General features: G+C 44.2%; 1 protein-coding gene across 1 annotated transcript; it reads left to right on the plus strand.

The window, feature by feature from the left end:
- The first annotated feature begins 4,462 nt into the window (after positions 1–4,462).
- LOC112900613 (UPF0481 protein At3g47200-like) lies at positions 4,463–5,791 on the plus strand. Its single transcript, XM_025969456.1, has one exon. The coding sequence runs from the start codon at positions 4,463–4,465 to the stop codon at positions 5,789–5,791; it is 1,329 nt and encodes a 442-aa protein (XP_025825241.1).
- The last annotated feature ends 7,361 nt before the right edge of the window (positions 5,792–13,152 follow it).

Consider the following 13,152-nt stretch of genomic DNA (forward strand, 5'->3'; position numbering starts at 1 on the left):
CTTTAGATTGAATCGGCTGAGTGACCGATGATTCTGTTGCAGCTGCCTCAAATGTTGTATGGGTACTGCCAATTCAAGCTCCTGGCATTTTATGTGTAGGTCCCTTGAAACCCTAAGAGGCTTCTCCCGTTCTTAGAGCTTGGACAATGGCATTATCCATTGCATTGGTCATAATGTCAGATTGGTTGATTAATGCAAGATGAAGAGCTTCATTGACCATCTCACTCTGCTTGCCTGGATCATCATGGATGACAATATATTGCGGGGAGACGGGGGGGGGGGGAATTTCTTGATAACATCCCCACTCTTGGTTTTGCTAAATGATTTGAGGAACTCTGCTTTGAACTCATCCACAGCCTTTGCCATATCCTCCCTCTGTTCAGCCTTCAGATCCTCTTCGGTTACCAGCATGATGTTCTATTTCAAAACATTCTGGGAATCAGGAAGTGACATTCTAGAAATCTTTCAGGTCCCACCGGGCGTGCCAAAAGTGTGTTGACGCAAAAATCGTGCAGCGACCTTCACGTACTAGCACACTAAATCCTGAACCAAAGACATGCCTGTCAATCTGACCTGTTGATTGACAAGAAAATGAGATGTTATATTCAGGATCGAAACGGTTGGTGTACCGAATCTCTCCGATTGGTTGTAACGGCAAAGCTGCCGATACGAATGAAGACAAACAGCTGGAAAGCCGATTGCAGTAACGTGAGCGACGTAAGAAGCTACTAAAACGTAACTTAAACAGAGCTCGATAAACAACCCTCAAAACAGATCTAAATCAGCTGTGAAGCAATATATTATAATAGATCCGATCTAGCCGATAGAGACTATGTCAAGCTGAATCAATTAGTGATAAAAACTAAAACTACAAGATTGGAGTTAAACCTTGCAGATCTAGCATGTATCGATAAATTGTGAATAAATCTAGATAAAACAACAGCAATGAGCCCGAAGTTAAAGTCTAGAAAATACTCAATAAACGCAGAACTTACCAGCAAGCTGGAGGTCAAAGCAATGCAGCCCTGCTAACTCGAAAGAACACGTGGAAAAAGAAAAAGATTTGACGAAGTCGCCAAGTACGAAAAGTAGATTGCGAAAAAAGTAGGGTTTTGGTTTATGTTGGTGTGTAAAAAACTTCTTTAGACCATGCAGGATCGCTATTTATATCCTAGGATACAGACTCCTTGTCCATCACGACAAACACAAAACTTGACACTAAATAAATAAATTTCCTAAACAATCTTATCGACCCATGCAAGAGTCGGACTCGACACAAAACCCTAATTGACTACAAAATGCCTCCGGCCCAATCTGGCCCAATCGGCAGGAATGTTCAATCGGCAATCGGGCCAACCCCCTTGTGCAAAATCGGCCAAGTCTCCAATCGGCAACCTCATTGACCAGTTCCCATTTATCTCCTTTCAGTCATCTGAATTGGCTGATTTTTCTCCTTCACTCCACAAAGGCCCTCCTACTTCTTTCCGACGCTGAACTTGACACGTGCCAAAAAATGGTGTCAACACCATGCCTGCATTAATAAGTGATACTCTAGTATCCTGAGCAGATCCCCGACCCTCTGGATCGACAGACATCATACAGCTAACAATTGAATACTGGAACCGATGCCGTGGCACTAGATTTACTCGTCTAATCATGCAAGGTATAAGGTATGAATATAAACTAATCATGGAGCATACATCTGACACCGCAGAATATAAACCATGCGAATATATAAATCTAGAAGATAACTCTATTAAGGATATCCGAGAATTACAGAGGAAGGTAAGAGCTAAAGCCATACCGAAGACTCCTAGCAACCTTGGGAACCCGAAGAAGAGCTACTTCAGCCTAAACTCCACTAAACAAGAGACGAATGAGAAAATGAGCAACTTGAGGTGTGTCTTCATTTGAAGCCCCTCCCCTTGTATTTATAGCCTTGGTAAGGCAGTTCGTGGCTAGTCAAACAAGTGCAAGCATGCAGAACCGCCTTTGGGAAAAGTTCAGGAGCTGCCACGTGCAAGCTGGAGGTAAGGCGGCGCCAGTTCGGCCGAACCATTCTAACTACCTTTGGCAGGCTGGTTGGCAAGTGAGCCCTCTGGTCCATGGTCGGTGCCCCGGGCAGTTTTATGTTAGTTTTCATGCTCTGGTGGGCCCTTTGGTCCATAGGAGGCTGAGGTGGCGCAAGCTCATTCGTCGGTGTTTTGCTCGTTGCCACCAGGGGTGCGTTTCTCCTCTATTTCTGCTCAAATCCCTACATAGCACTATTTTTCAGAGGACATGTGGAAATGATATTATTCTGAATAAATATGCGTGCAAGAAATGCTAGCTCTCATTATTTTCTGATCGAATTGACGATCGAATTTGGTATTTAACGAACGTCAACAAGGACCGCACTAGGTGGGATTCGTCCAAGACCCAGGCAAGCAAGATGTTGCTGTAACTATTAGTGCCTATTAGTGCCTTCGACTGGTGTTGTGTCGTTGAGTTGGCTAATCCTCAATTGTCTCTGCTTCAAGTGGGTTCAGGTGTACAATCTCTGCATAGTGTAAACTATACATATGTCCACGTCGTCGGTCACGAACATCTCTTGAACCGGCTTCGCTGACTAGAGTAGTGTTACTTAATTTTTTATCTCCCTTTAGTGGTTACTTTCTATCTCGGACAACTAAGATGTGAGGGACGGGAGCTATCACATCGATTTGGTTTGGTGGAAGGTGTAAGTTGACTGGGAACCTGAGATGCCGGGATGGCCCATGTCTTGGTGTTGAGGATGCGGAACTACAACTTTACTTGCTGCTTGAGCATAGAAAATCACATCCTTTTCCTTGTTATATTTGATATACTAGTTATAGTCCACTTAAAACTTGCACACTGCGGATGGTGATGTGAGCCTATCCCATTCGTTAAGGATAGTTTGGGTACATGCATGATCAAACTCAGAGTTTGAGTACAACCGCGTCGGTTGGTACGATTGAGGCTCGAAGCTACACTCGAGTCTTTGCCTATGGGAGGACTTCGTCAAGATGGAGATGGTGCCTGAAGACTAGCTATCGCTTCTGCTGTTTTCTCATTTCTTGTATAGCCCAAGGGGCTTGTACCAAACTCGTACTACAATCCTCTGAATTATGTAATAATTAAACCCATGTGATGTTACTCACTATGTATGGATGTGGTTTTTAGGTGAAATGAGTTACGTACGCGACATCTGTTGATTCTAGGAATATCGCAAGAGTACAGGGAGTCGGATTCTCAATTCGAGAATCCGGTTCGTTTCACAACTTATCCAGTTTGAAGTTCACACTTTGGACTGCATGTTTTATGAGAACCAAATGTTGAGCTTTTAGTCCAATTGAATTATTAACTGGCTTCAAACATGGTTAAAATTTCAGCTTTTCAACTTAGTCCAATTTTAATTTTGACAAGTTTGAACTTTCAAGCAATTAACTTGGGGTTTAGAATTTATTTTAACTTTTTAAGTTAATTTGGTTGACAATTTTGTAATTTTCCAACCTTTTCACTTGATTGCATAATTTAAAGATTTTGTTGCATTAATTTACCAAAAATGTGTTGAATCATGCAATTAACCAAAAAATACACATACACAATTACTTAAATGCATGTCATGGCATGGAATTAACTATGCAATTATGCATGTGTGATTAATGCTAATGATGACGATCATGCCCATGATTAGTGATTGATGCCAAGATTAACACCCCATGTGTTACACCTTTTTTGTTATATTATTGATTTTTCCTTGTAACTTCTTGGTGGTTTCTAATTTTTAATAATATGCAGCATATATCCAGTAGAGGCCAACCCCTTCTGTTTCTGAAAAAAAAATGCATGCTTGTGTTGTAAAGGAGTATCTAATTATGTCTGAAATATGCTTTGAGAAGTACGTGCTGGTATCATTGCATGGTTCGGGATGCTTCTTTCCTTTCTGAACTAGAACAAAATGCATCAGGACAAGTATCGGTGTTTCGTTTTTGTTTAATCAACGTGTGGTACGGTGGACCAACGGCATCTTGCGACATTACATGTCACGCACTCACGTGCCAGTTATTGATCCCTATCACGTACGGTCGACAGACGGGCTTGCAATCAACTAGAACAAATTTGAACTAATATAATCACCGCCAAAAACAGTTGACGGGCCTTCTATAGATTCCTAGTAACATTGAGCCAACTCATCATGGAACGAATCTCACAGCAGATTACCTAACCAGAACTTCTTTACTTCCACATGACCTGTGTAAAATGAACGGTCAACCATGGAATTTGGGTTACCTAACCTATATTTTATACAGTAATTTGTTATGTTTGAAAGGTCACGCTACAAGACAAATGATACACTATTACGCGAGTTATAATTTGTTATTATGCGAATTTTTATATATACCCGACAGGCAATGCAAACTAGTAATTCGGTGTCGACCGATCAGTCGAACTCGCGGCCATGGATCACAACGTCGATCTGGTCCCTCGAGAGCAGATGGACCTGCCCTCCCGCCTCTCCGCCAGCAACGCGTCGTTCCGCTCGGTGGCACCCCGGCTGCTCCTCATCCAGAAGGTGCCGCAGAGCGTGCGGGGCGGCCTCGAGGAGCGCTACTTCGTGCCGGACGTGGTCTCCATCGGCCCCTACCACCACCGCGCCAGGCCGCACCTCGTCGACATGGAAGAGGTGAAGGAGGCCGTGGTGCACGAGTTCTGCAACAGCGTGCCGGGTGGCGGCGGCGCTGGGCGGTTCCTGGACGCGGTTCGCCCGCTGCTGGTGGAGGTGAAGCACTGCTACGCTGACAATTTCGATAACCTGTTCAACGACAGCGAATTCGCCAACATGATGGTCGTCGACGGCTGCTTCCTGCTCGCGGTGATGGCGATCCTAACCAGAAAGTACCCGGAAGGGCTCGAGCACCGGTCCTGGACGCACGGCCGCATGCTGCGGATCATTAAGGACGTCCTGCTGTTCGAGAACCAGATCCCCTGGGTCGTGCTGCGCGCGCTCATGGCGCTGCACCCTGTCCCCGTGGACTCCTTGGTCGACTGGATCCTCGCCTACTTCGAGTTCGACGTCCACCGCGAGGAACAGCCCGGCACGCGGTGGGATTGGAACAGCCTGAACCCCTTCCACCTCCTGGACCTCGTCCACCAGCGGCACCTCGGCCGCTCGGGGTCGGCGCGAGACGTCCGCAACAGCATCCACGACTACGCCCGGCCGTTCCCTCACTTCACGTCGGCCGTGGAGCTCGCGGAGGCCGGCATCCAGCTCCACGGCAGCGGCACGTGCCGCGTCAGGGACGTGCAGGTGGAGCCGTCGTTGCCGGCTGCGGCCATGCTCCGGCTCCGAATCGGCCGGCTCGTCCTCCCACGGCTGTCGCTCAGCTGGCTGCCGCGCTGCTGGCTCATCAACATGGTGGCGCTGGAGTGCGTGTCGGACCGGTCAGACAACAACGGCGTCAGCTCCTACCTCGCCATCCTCGGCTCGCTCATCCGCGCCGAGCGGGACGTCGAGGAGCTCCGGTCAAGGAGGATACTGTTCAGCACCATGAGCGACCGCCGGACCGTCGAATTCTTCGAGGGCATCCTCGACCCGGTGCCGCGACAGGAGCTGTACCTAAAGACGCTGGAGGGCATCGTCCAGCTCCGGACCAGGAGGAGCACCAGGAGCGGCATCCACGCCGTCATCTACAGGAACAGGAGGATCATCTTGGCCCTCGCGCCACTGCTCAGCCTCCTCGTCGCCATCGTCGGGATCGTCGTCAACAATTCCATCAAACACAAGTAGCCTGCAAGCAAGCAATAAGTCAGGTGCCTCTCACCTAAACTTCATCGACTTCGGTGTCGATCTTTGTCTGTTTGTTATATGTACATCACTGCAAACTTGTTTCAGTTCTGATACATACCTTAATTTCTAAGATAAAAGTGAAGCGGAACGGGGTGTCTTCTTTGTTATGTTCTAGCATAGTGATAATTAATGTATAATATTGGTTCTACTAAATTGTTAGTTTAAATTTTAATTTATTTGGCATAGTCCATGTCAGGAGATCAGCTCACGTTGCAGTGGGACAAGTCCCTCTGCGATATCGCAGAGGAGACTCTCCCAGCACCTTGTGGCTTCTACCGATATGATTCTTTGAAGTCACAGGCCTTTGCCCAGCCCAACACATTTTGAAAATAGGAAAAAAAATTCCTTGAAATGTGAAAGGTTAATCGTTGAGAGCTTTAGCTAAGTGAGTTCGTAACCATGAATTGTGGCTATATATCAGGATAGATTCGAATACTCTGCGAAGAGTTGTACATCTTTACCCCACAAGATCTGTATATCCAAGGTCCAGGCAGTGGATGGCATGAGGTATTTAATATGAGAGGATGGGAGGGGCATGCCCTGGTGAGCGTGCCATCATCACCTACCCCTTTTCATCACTGCCTGTCAGTTCATGCGGCTCACAAGTAGAATGGAGTGGCCGACCCACGTCCCGGCAATGCCATTCCTTGTGGTACTACCCTAATAGACGGGGCGACGACAGGTGCGCTAGGGAAGAAGCAGCCGGTGTGCGTGAGAGTGTATTGTAGATCTTGGTAAAGGTGCGCTGGACAAGGCCATATCTCATAATATGCAAAGGGATTGAACTTTGAACCCTACAAAGAAGAACAAAGAACAAGAGCTCCAAGGACCAAGATCACAAGGATGTAGAGTTGTTACCCACCCAGGGCTTGAACCTGACAAAAATTCCCGTGTGCTTGATCTAGTCCCTAAGAGCGAAGCTTCACCCTTCGAACCCCATTACTCATCGAACGAATAAACCTAAACTTTAGGTGTGCCAGTGAGAAATCACCGATAATACTGATACAAAGCCATACGATTACATGATGTAGGATTAAAAAAGAGTTACAATACCCGGTTAGGAGAACATTAATGACAAACTGAACAAATATGAGCAAATCTATCCAATACCTCACCCACCAAAGAACCATATTTTGTTGGATCAACTTGAATCTTCACTCATGCATTTGCCTCCCCTGTGTTGTAACTATAGTAGGAGTTGAACCTAGCTACTTCCTTTTCCTTTTCTTTTCGATCGAAGCTTTCATAGCTGTTGTTTGAAAAGCCCCTAACTTGATTATTGCATGATGCCAGGTATCACACATGTCACACCCAATTTCAAAGAAAAATCGAATCGTAATTATATGTATATTAGCATCAAGTTAATGCATTGTCATGTTCGATTTTGAAGAAATAAATTGAGCGATAAATTATAAAGATGTCAGGATCAAACTACACACGCATGATAACAAATAGTGAATAGCGCCAGAAGCAATATCACAAATAGTGCCAAAGTTAATTATTACAAACCAAACTGAAGTATCATATATGCGTTTAAGTATCCTATTTATTCTAGCAGTGGAACAACCAAATTTCACTGGCAGATGACTAGGGAACATACGCCTAGAACTTCTAAATATCCTCTAGAAACTCGTCACGTGACTCTTATTTTGAACAGCGCTCATTTAGTAAGGATGAGTACACTTATAATTGATACTTAACGAGTGTACGAAGAATAAATAAATAAATGATATGCAAAGCTTAAACAAGAATAAAGTTGGCTGAATAAAGCGGTAAGCATTTTAGTTAACATTGAAACATTAGCAACCTATTTACTAAGTAATTAGTGTTCACCATCCCACATAAACAGATGAATAAGATATATGACAATAAAGTAAAAGCTGGAATAATTAAATGACCAAAGTAAAACATTGATTTCAATTAAATTGTCATGCATGCGAGGGTCCAGATCGCCCATGATCGTGAGCACAGCTGATATATTAATTTTACATTCTACAGAGCTTGCATATCTTTACCAACAAGTCGCTCATTATTAGTGATTGGATACATAACTTCATATAATGTATGCTAAATACTTCTTTTTTAATATATATTAATATGTACGTAGGGCCTTTATCCCTCCCTGTTCCATAAAAAATTATGGTGTCATTCAACCTTTGAGGTCAAGTCGGCTTGCGGAGTTTTTACACTTTGTGTAGTTGTCTCGGCGATATCCATGACTACTTTTTCCAAAATCAGCAGGTGCCGGAGAACATCCCTGTGCTTTAAACTCATTTTATTTCGAAATTGAACTAATACGAGTATGCCTACTTTTATCAGAAGATGCCTTCCCTTCTCTATAATACATAGTTGGTAAGGATAGTAAGGGTAAAACATGACTGTTCATGTGTGTTGGCAATGTGACGCAAGAAATTACTAGAGAGCTATTGGGTGAAGGCATGTACAAGTAGTTATGTACAAGTTCGTCGGAGCAACCCTGGAGGAGAGGAACGAGACCTGGGCACTGCCCCAACGCCGTGGAGGAGTGGGAGGGGCGCTGCTGGGACCCCGCGTCGACGCCGTGGAGGAGGGAAACGAGGGGGCAGGACGCGCTGAGGTCTTCTCGGGACTAGGCTGCCACGGAGGAGAGGGAGGAGGGACACCACGCGGAGGGAGGAGGGACGCCACGCGGATCCTGTATTCGGAGTCCCTATCGCCATCGATCTTCTCGCCTCTCACGAATTCAGATGAATCCCATTCCGTGGTTTAGTTAGGTTGTTTGTTTTGTGTGCTGCAGTTTAGATATCATATTGTTTGCTTAGGTCTTGAATAGAGATGCCAATTGGTTCAGTCCAAAAGTTCAGAGCGGCGTAGAACATGGCTATATAAATTACACAGGGGTGAAGCGCAAGGCAACTAAATCTGTTGTGCCAACAAAAAAAAGAGCAAAGGTATGTCAAATGCAATCTGAACACCTCGTATGTTGTTCAGTCTCTCCTAAACTAATTAGTTCAATTTGCTGCAGAAACAAAAGAAAAACGATGATGTACGTATACCCCCAAGTGGTGGCAGCAAAAAGGGACAAATATGCAGCTTCAAGAGTACAATGTCATTGCAAATTTTACACAGTTCTTGACAGCTCCAATTTGTGCTGATGATAATCTTCTCGACCAATATCTGTTCTAGTATCCTTAAGTTGGTGGATAGTATTTTGGACAGGGCTCACTATAGTATTTTGTGGTCTAACTGTACAAGTGAAAGTGGCCTATACTTGTACTCGTTGTTCACTGATAGCACTTGTTGCTACAGACTTGCTACAGACCAATATCTGTTGCTACATTACCAAGTTCTCTTATACGAATGATTTAAAAATACTATGTATTGGTTTAAATTCAGTGTCAAGTATTCCTATTTGAAATTCTGTATTTTGTATTGAATCTATTGGTGCACCATGGCTGAATGCCCTGCTATTATTTTTCTGAATGTGTGAATGACCTGATGCAGTCTGAATATATGAGTCATAGCTGATGCAGAAAAGTTACGCACATACTCGACGACGGGAGTTGACTTTTGAAGAAGGAGAATTTATGTATCTAAAGGTGTCGCCTACCAGAGGTTTGCACAGATTCAAGGTCAAAGGGAAGTTGTCATCTTGTTACATTGGCCCGTTCAGGATCTTGAACGGAAAGGCGAGGTAGCTTACTAGCTAGAGCTACCTACGCGACTGTCAGATATGCACAACGTGTTCCACGTATCACAGTTAAAAAAGTGCTTGAGGGTACCAGTGGAACAGTGCAGGATGATTTGACTTACACAGAGTATCCAGTCAAAATTCTAGACACATTGAAGAGAATCACTCGGAGTAAGAGGATTCGGATGTGTAAGGTTCAATGGAGTCATCATGCAGAGGATGAGACTACTTGGGAACGAGAGGACGAGTTACAGACAGAATTTTCCCAACTCTTTGCTAGCCCAGCGAATCTCGAGGACGAGATTCCTTTTAAAGGGGTAGGTTTGTAACACCTTAATTTTTAAATTAGGATCCTAAATAAACTTTGCTAGATTATCTTCAGGATCCATAAGATTTTTATTCAAATTCTTTTGATTTTAGTGTATTTACCGTGAATTAACCGTGAATTAACAATAATTTACTTAACCATAAAAAAATGTAAGTAAATACAGGTCTTGTGCATACCGCATTGCATTATTTTATTGCTTTGTCTTCCATTTGCATTTAAATTTTAAATTCAAATTTAAATGCATTTGGATATTTTTCTTTTTCTTCCTCTCTTTCTCTTTTTGGCCCGGCCCATTTCCTTCTCTTCCACCCTTATCTCTTTTCTTTTTCCCAAGGCCCAGCCGGCCCACCCTCTCTCCCCCCTCCTTCCTTTCCTCCCGCAAGATCCGACCAGCCGGCCTTTTTCTTTTCACCCGCGTGGCCCAGCCCAGCTAGCTGTGTCGCCCCCCTCTCTCCCGGCCCAACGGCCCAATCCGCTTCCCTCTCTCCCTCACCGCCAGGCGGGCTCCGCCCGTCGGGTCCGTCCCTGACCTTGAGCCAGACTCGAGCTTGACCTCGAGTTCGGCCGCAGCACGACACCGCCTCCGCCCGCGCGGCGCCCCGGGCCTGCACGGCAAGGCCCCCTCGGCCGCCCCTATAAAGCCGCCTCCCAGCGCCCTCGATCCCCTCCACCCGCAGCCCCCACCTTCGCCTTGCAAACCCTAGCCACGCAAGCCCGCCGCCGCTGCTCCACCGCCTTCCACCATCGAGCAAGTGCCGTAGGAGCTCCACGTTGTGGTAAGGAGCCTCGCCGGCCCATTTTCCCCCTTTCCTCCACCTTCCTGCACGCGCGATTCCTCGCCGAAGCTCCGCGGCCGCGTGCCGCCGCCGTGCGCCCCTCTCCGGGCCCCGTCTCGCCAACCCAAGTCCCTAGATGCATTCTCCGTAGCACCCTCATTCTCCCCGTGCAGCCCGCGCTTGAAACCGAGCCCGGACGGCCGTTTACGGCCAAGTCCGCCAAGTCCACCGCCGCACTCCGCCGTGTGCCGTCGTCGTCGGCACCAGCGCCACCGCTCGTGCCGCCCCAGCCCCGCGTAGCCGTCGGATCCCGATCCGACGGGTTAGATCTAATCTAACCCGAGACAAAACCAGCGTACCGGTCAAACCCTAGGCCTTTTTATCGAAATCAACCCGCGATCCACGACAGTTCAAAAGCATTCACAAATAGATCATTTTTCTTCTGTTTTAGCCCCTATCTTTTTCTAAAATTGAACCCACCATCCATAGTCCCTCTATTTTTCAATTTAAACCCTAAATTTAAGGTTTAATTATATTTTAGCCCTCGGTTTTTTGTCCAGAGCCCTTTTAGTTTCAAATCTTCTACAAATAAGCCCCTGTAATCATGTTTTAGCCATAACTTCTCCGTTTAAACTCTATTTTTATCAATTCTTGCGCTCACGCGATCCTTGCAATGTGTACAGTAGCTTAATGACATTGTTTTGCTCTGCTTATATTGTTTGGTGTACTATTTTCCTATTTATTGTACTTATTTGTATGTAACTGTGTTGCGTTAGACGGTGCGCAGTTCGAGGGTCCGCAAGAGCAAGGCTTTGAAGGCGCCCCTGATCAGCAGCAGCACTTTGAAGAAGGCAAGTGGTCCTTGATCATATTCTGGTCCTAATAACTTCTAAATATACATATTTACTTTATATGCATACATGTGTCTATAATTGGATGGATCCCAAACTAAGGATATGTCTAGTTTCTTTTGAACTTCCTTGATTAAACCTGGGTTGTTTACTTTATGTTGTAGCTACACTAGTTACTTTTACTTAGACTTTGGTTGGATAACTTGGAATCTATGTTACACTAGTTTTACTTCATATTCTGAAATACTTATACGGTAATAACTTTAAAATCATTGCATTAATCGGAACATGGAGAACCACCTAGGAAAACAGTGCAACGACAATACTACATGGTCCTGGTCTTGTTTAATTAATTAGAAACTTTAGCTTATGATAATCTTATTGAAAGGGCAAGAGGGGTTGCATCATCGGGGTATAGCTCGGTCCTCTTGAGGGTTTTATGATATGTGGTCCTTGGCTAAGACACTTTCTCATTAGGGAGGATTATAACCGTTTTGACTTGAAATCTTAGCAGATTGTTATAAGTTAGTAAATCTTTGTGAAGACCTCGTAGTGAATCTCTGCCACTCACCTCGGAAGTGTTTAAGGGCCTTACGAACCCGGGCATTAAGGAAACACGAGTTGTAGGTAAAGTGTACAATCTCTGCATAGTGAAAACTGATATATCAGTCGTGCTCACGGTTAAGAGCGGCTTGGACCCTCACATGATAATTGAACTTAAAGATGATATAAATTGATGTTCTTTATTTATGTTGTTATTATTTATCTCTTTTATTTATTTAAAGATTGGTATATACTTACACTTAGTTAATACTTGCTAAACAAAACTTGGTCAACTAAAGATGCTTACCACAGTCAAACCGTGTCAGCTTTTCCTTGATTTTGGCATATAATTTACTCCACTTGTTGAGTACCAACTATAAGTGTACTCACGCTTGGTTTATTAAAACCAATGCTGCTCAGAATAAGATAATTGTCCAGAGCTTATGAAGTTGAAGTTCCGCTGCTAGTTATAAACGTTTATTTATTCGCTTAAGATTAAGACTTTCGATCCTGTAATAAACTACTATAATACCCTCTTTCGTTATGATATTGTTTCGGGTATACACTTGTATCGTCTATCATATGTGTGGAACTTGAACCTGACGCACATATGAGATGCATTCGGTTTCTTTCCAAAACCAGATGTGACAAATTTAATATAGTCCCTAATTAGCATTATATTACGAAATATTCTTGTTTTCATATAAGCACAAGTATAAAATGTAAATGGAAACACGCAAGGCCAAATCCCACTTTCTTTAATCGAGCGGGACCTGACATACACGGAAAGGTAGGGCAATGGGCACAGACCCCTTACTTTCTTCGTTTTAAATTATTGGACACTTTGATTTTGTTCTAAGTCAAACTTATCGAACTTTGACTAATTTTACAGAAAAATAAATGCATCAACACTACTAGATAAATGTAGTATCAAAACATATTCATATGGTGAATTTAGTGAAAGTAATTTAATATTATGGATGCTAATGTTTTTTTTTCTATAAGTTTGATTAAAGTCAGATAATTTTTACTTCGGACAAAACTAAAGTAAATAAGAATTTGGAATGAAGATAGTATTTGTTATTATGTTTATAGCTACCAATATGAAATTTATGTGGTCTCAACATTTCGAG

The sequence above is a fragment of the Panicum hallii genome, chromosome 7 (genome assembly GCF_002211085.1).
Source record: "Panicum hallii strain FIL2 chromosome 7, PHallii_v3.1, whole genome shotgun sequence".
NCBI lineage: Eukaryota > Viridiplantae > Streptophyta > Magnoliopsida > Poales > Poaceae > Panicum > Panicum hallii.

Excerpts from the sequence above, each read along its gene's own strand:
- LOC112900613 (XM_025969456.1), top strand. The coding sequence starts at position 4,463 with ATGGATCACAACGTCGATCTGGTCCCTCGAGAGCAGATGGACCTGCCC.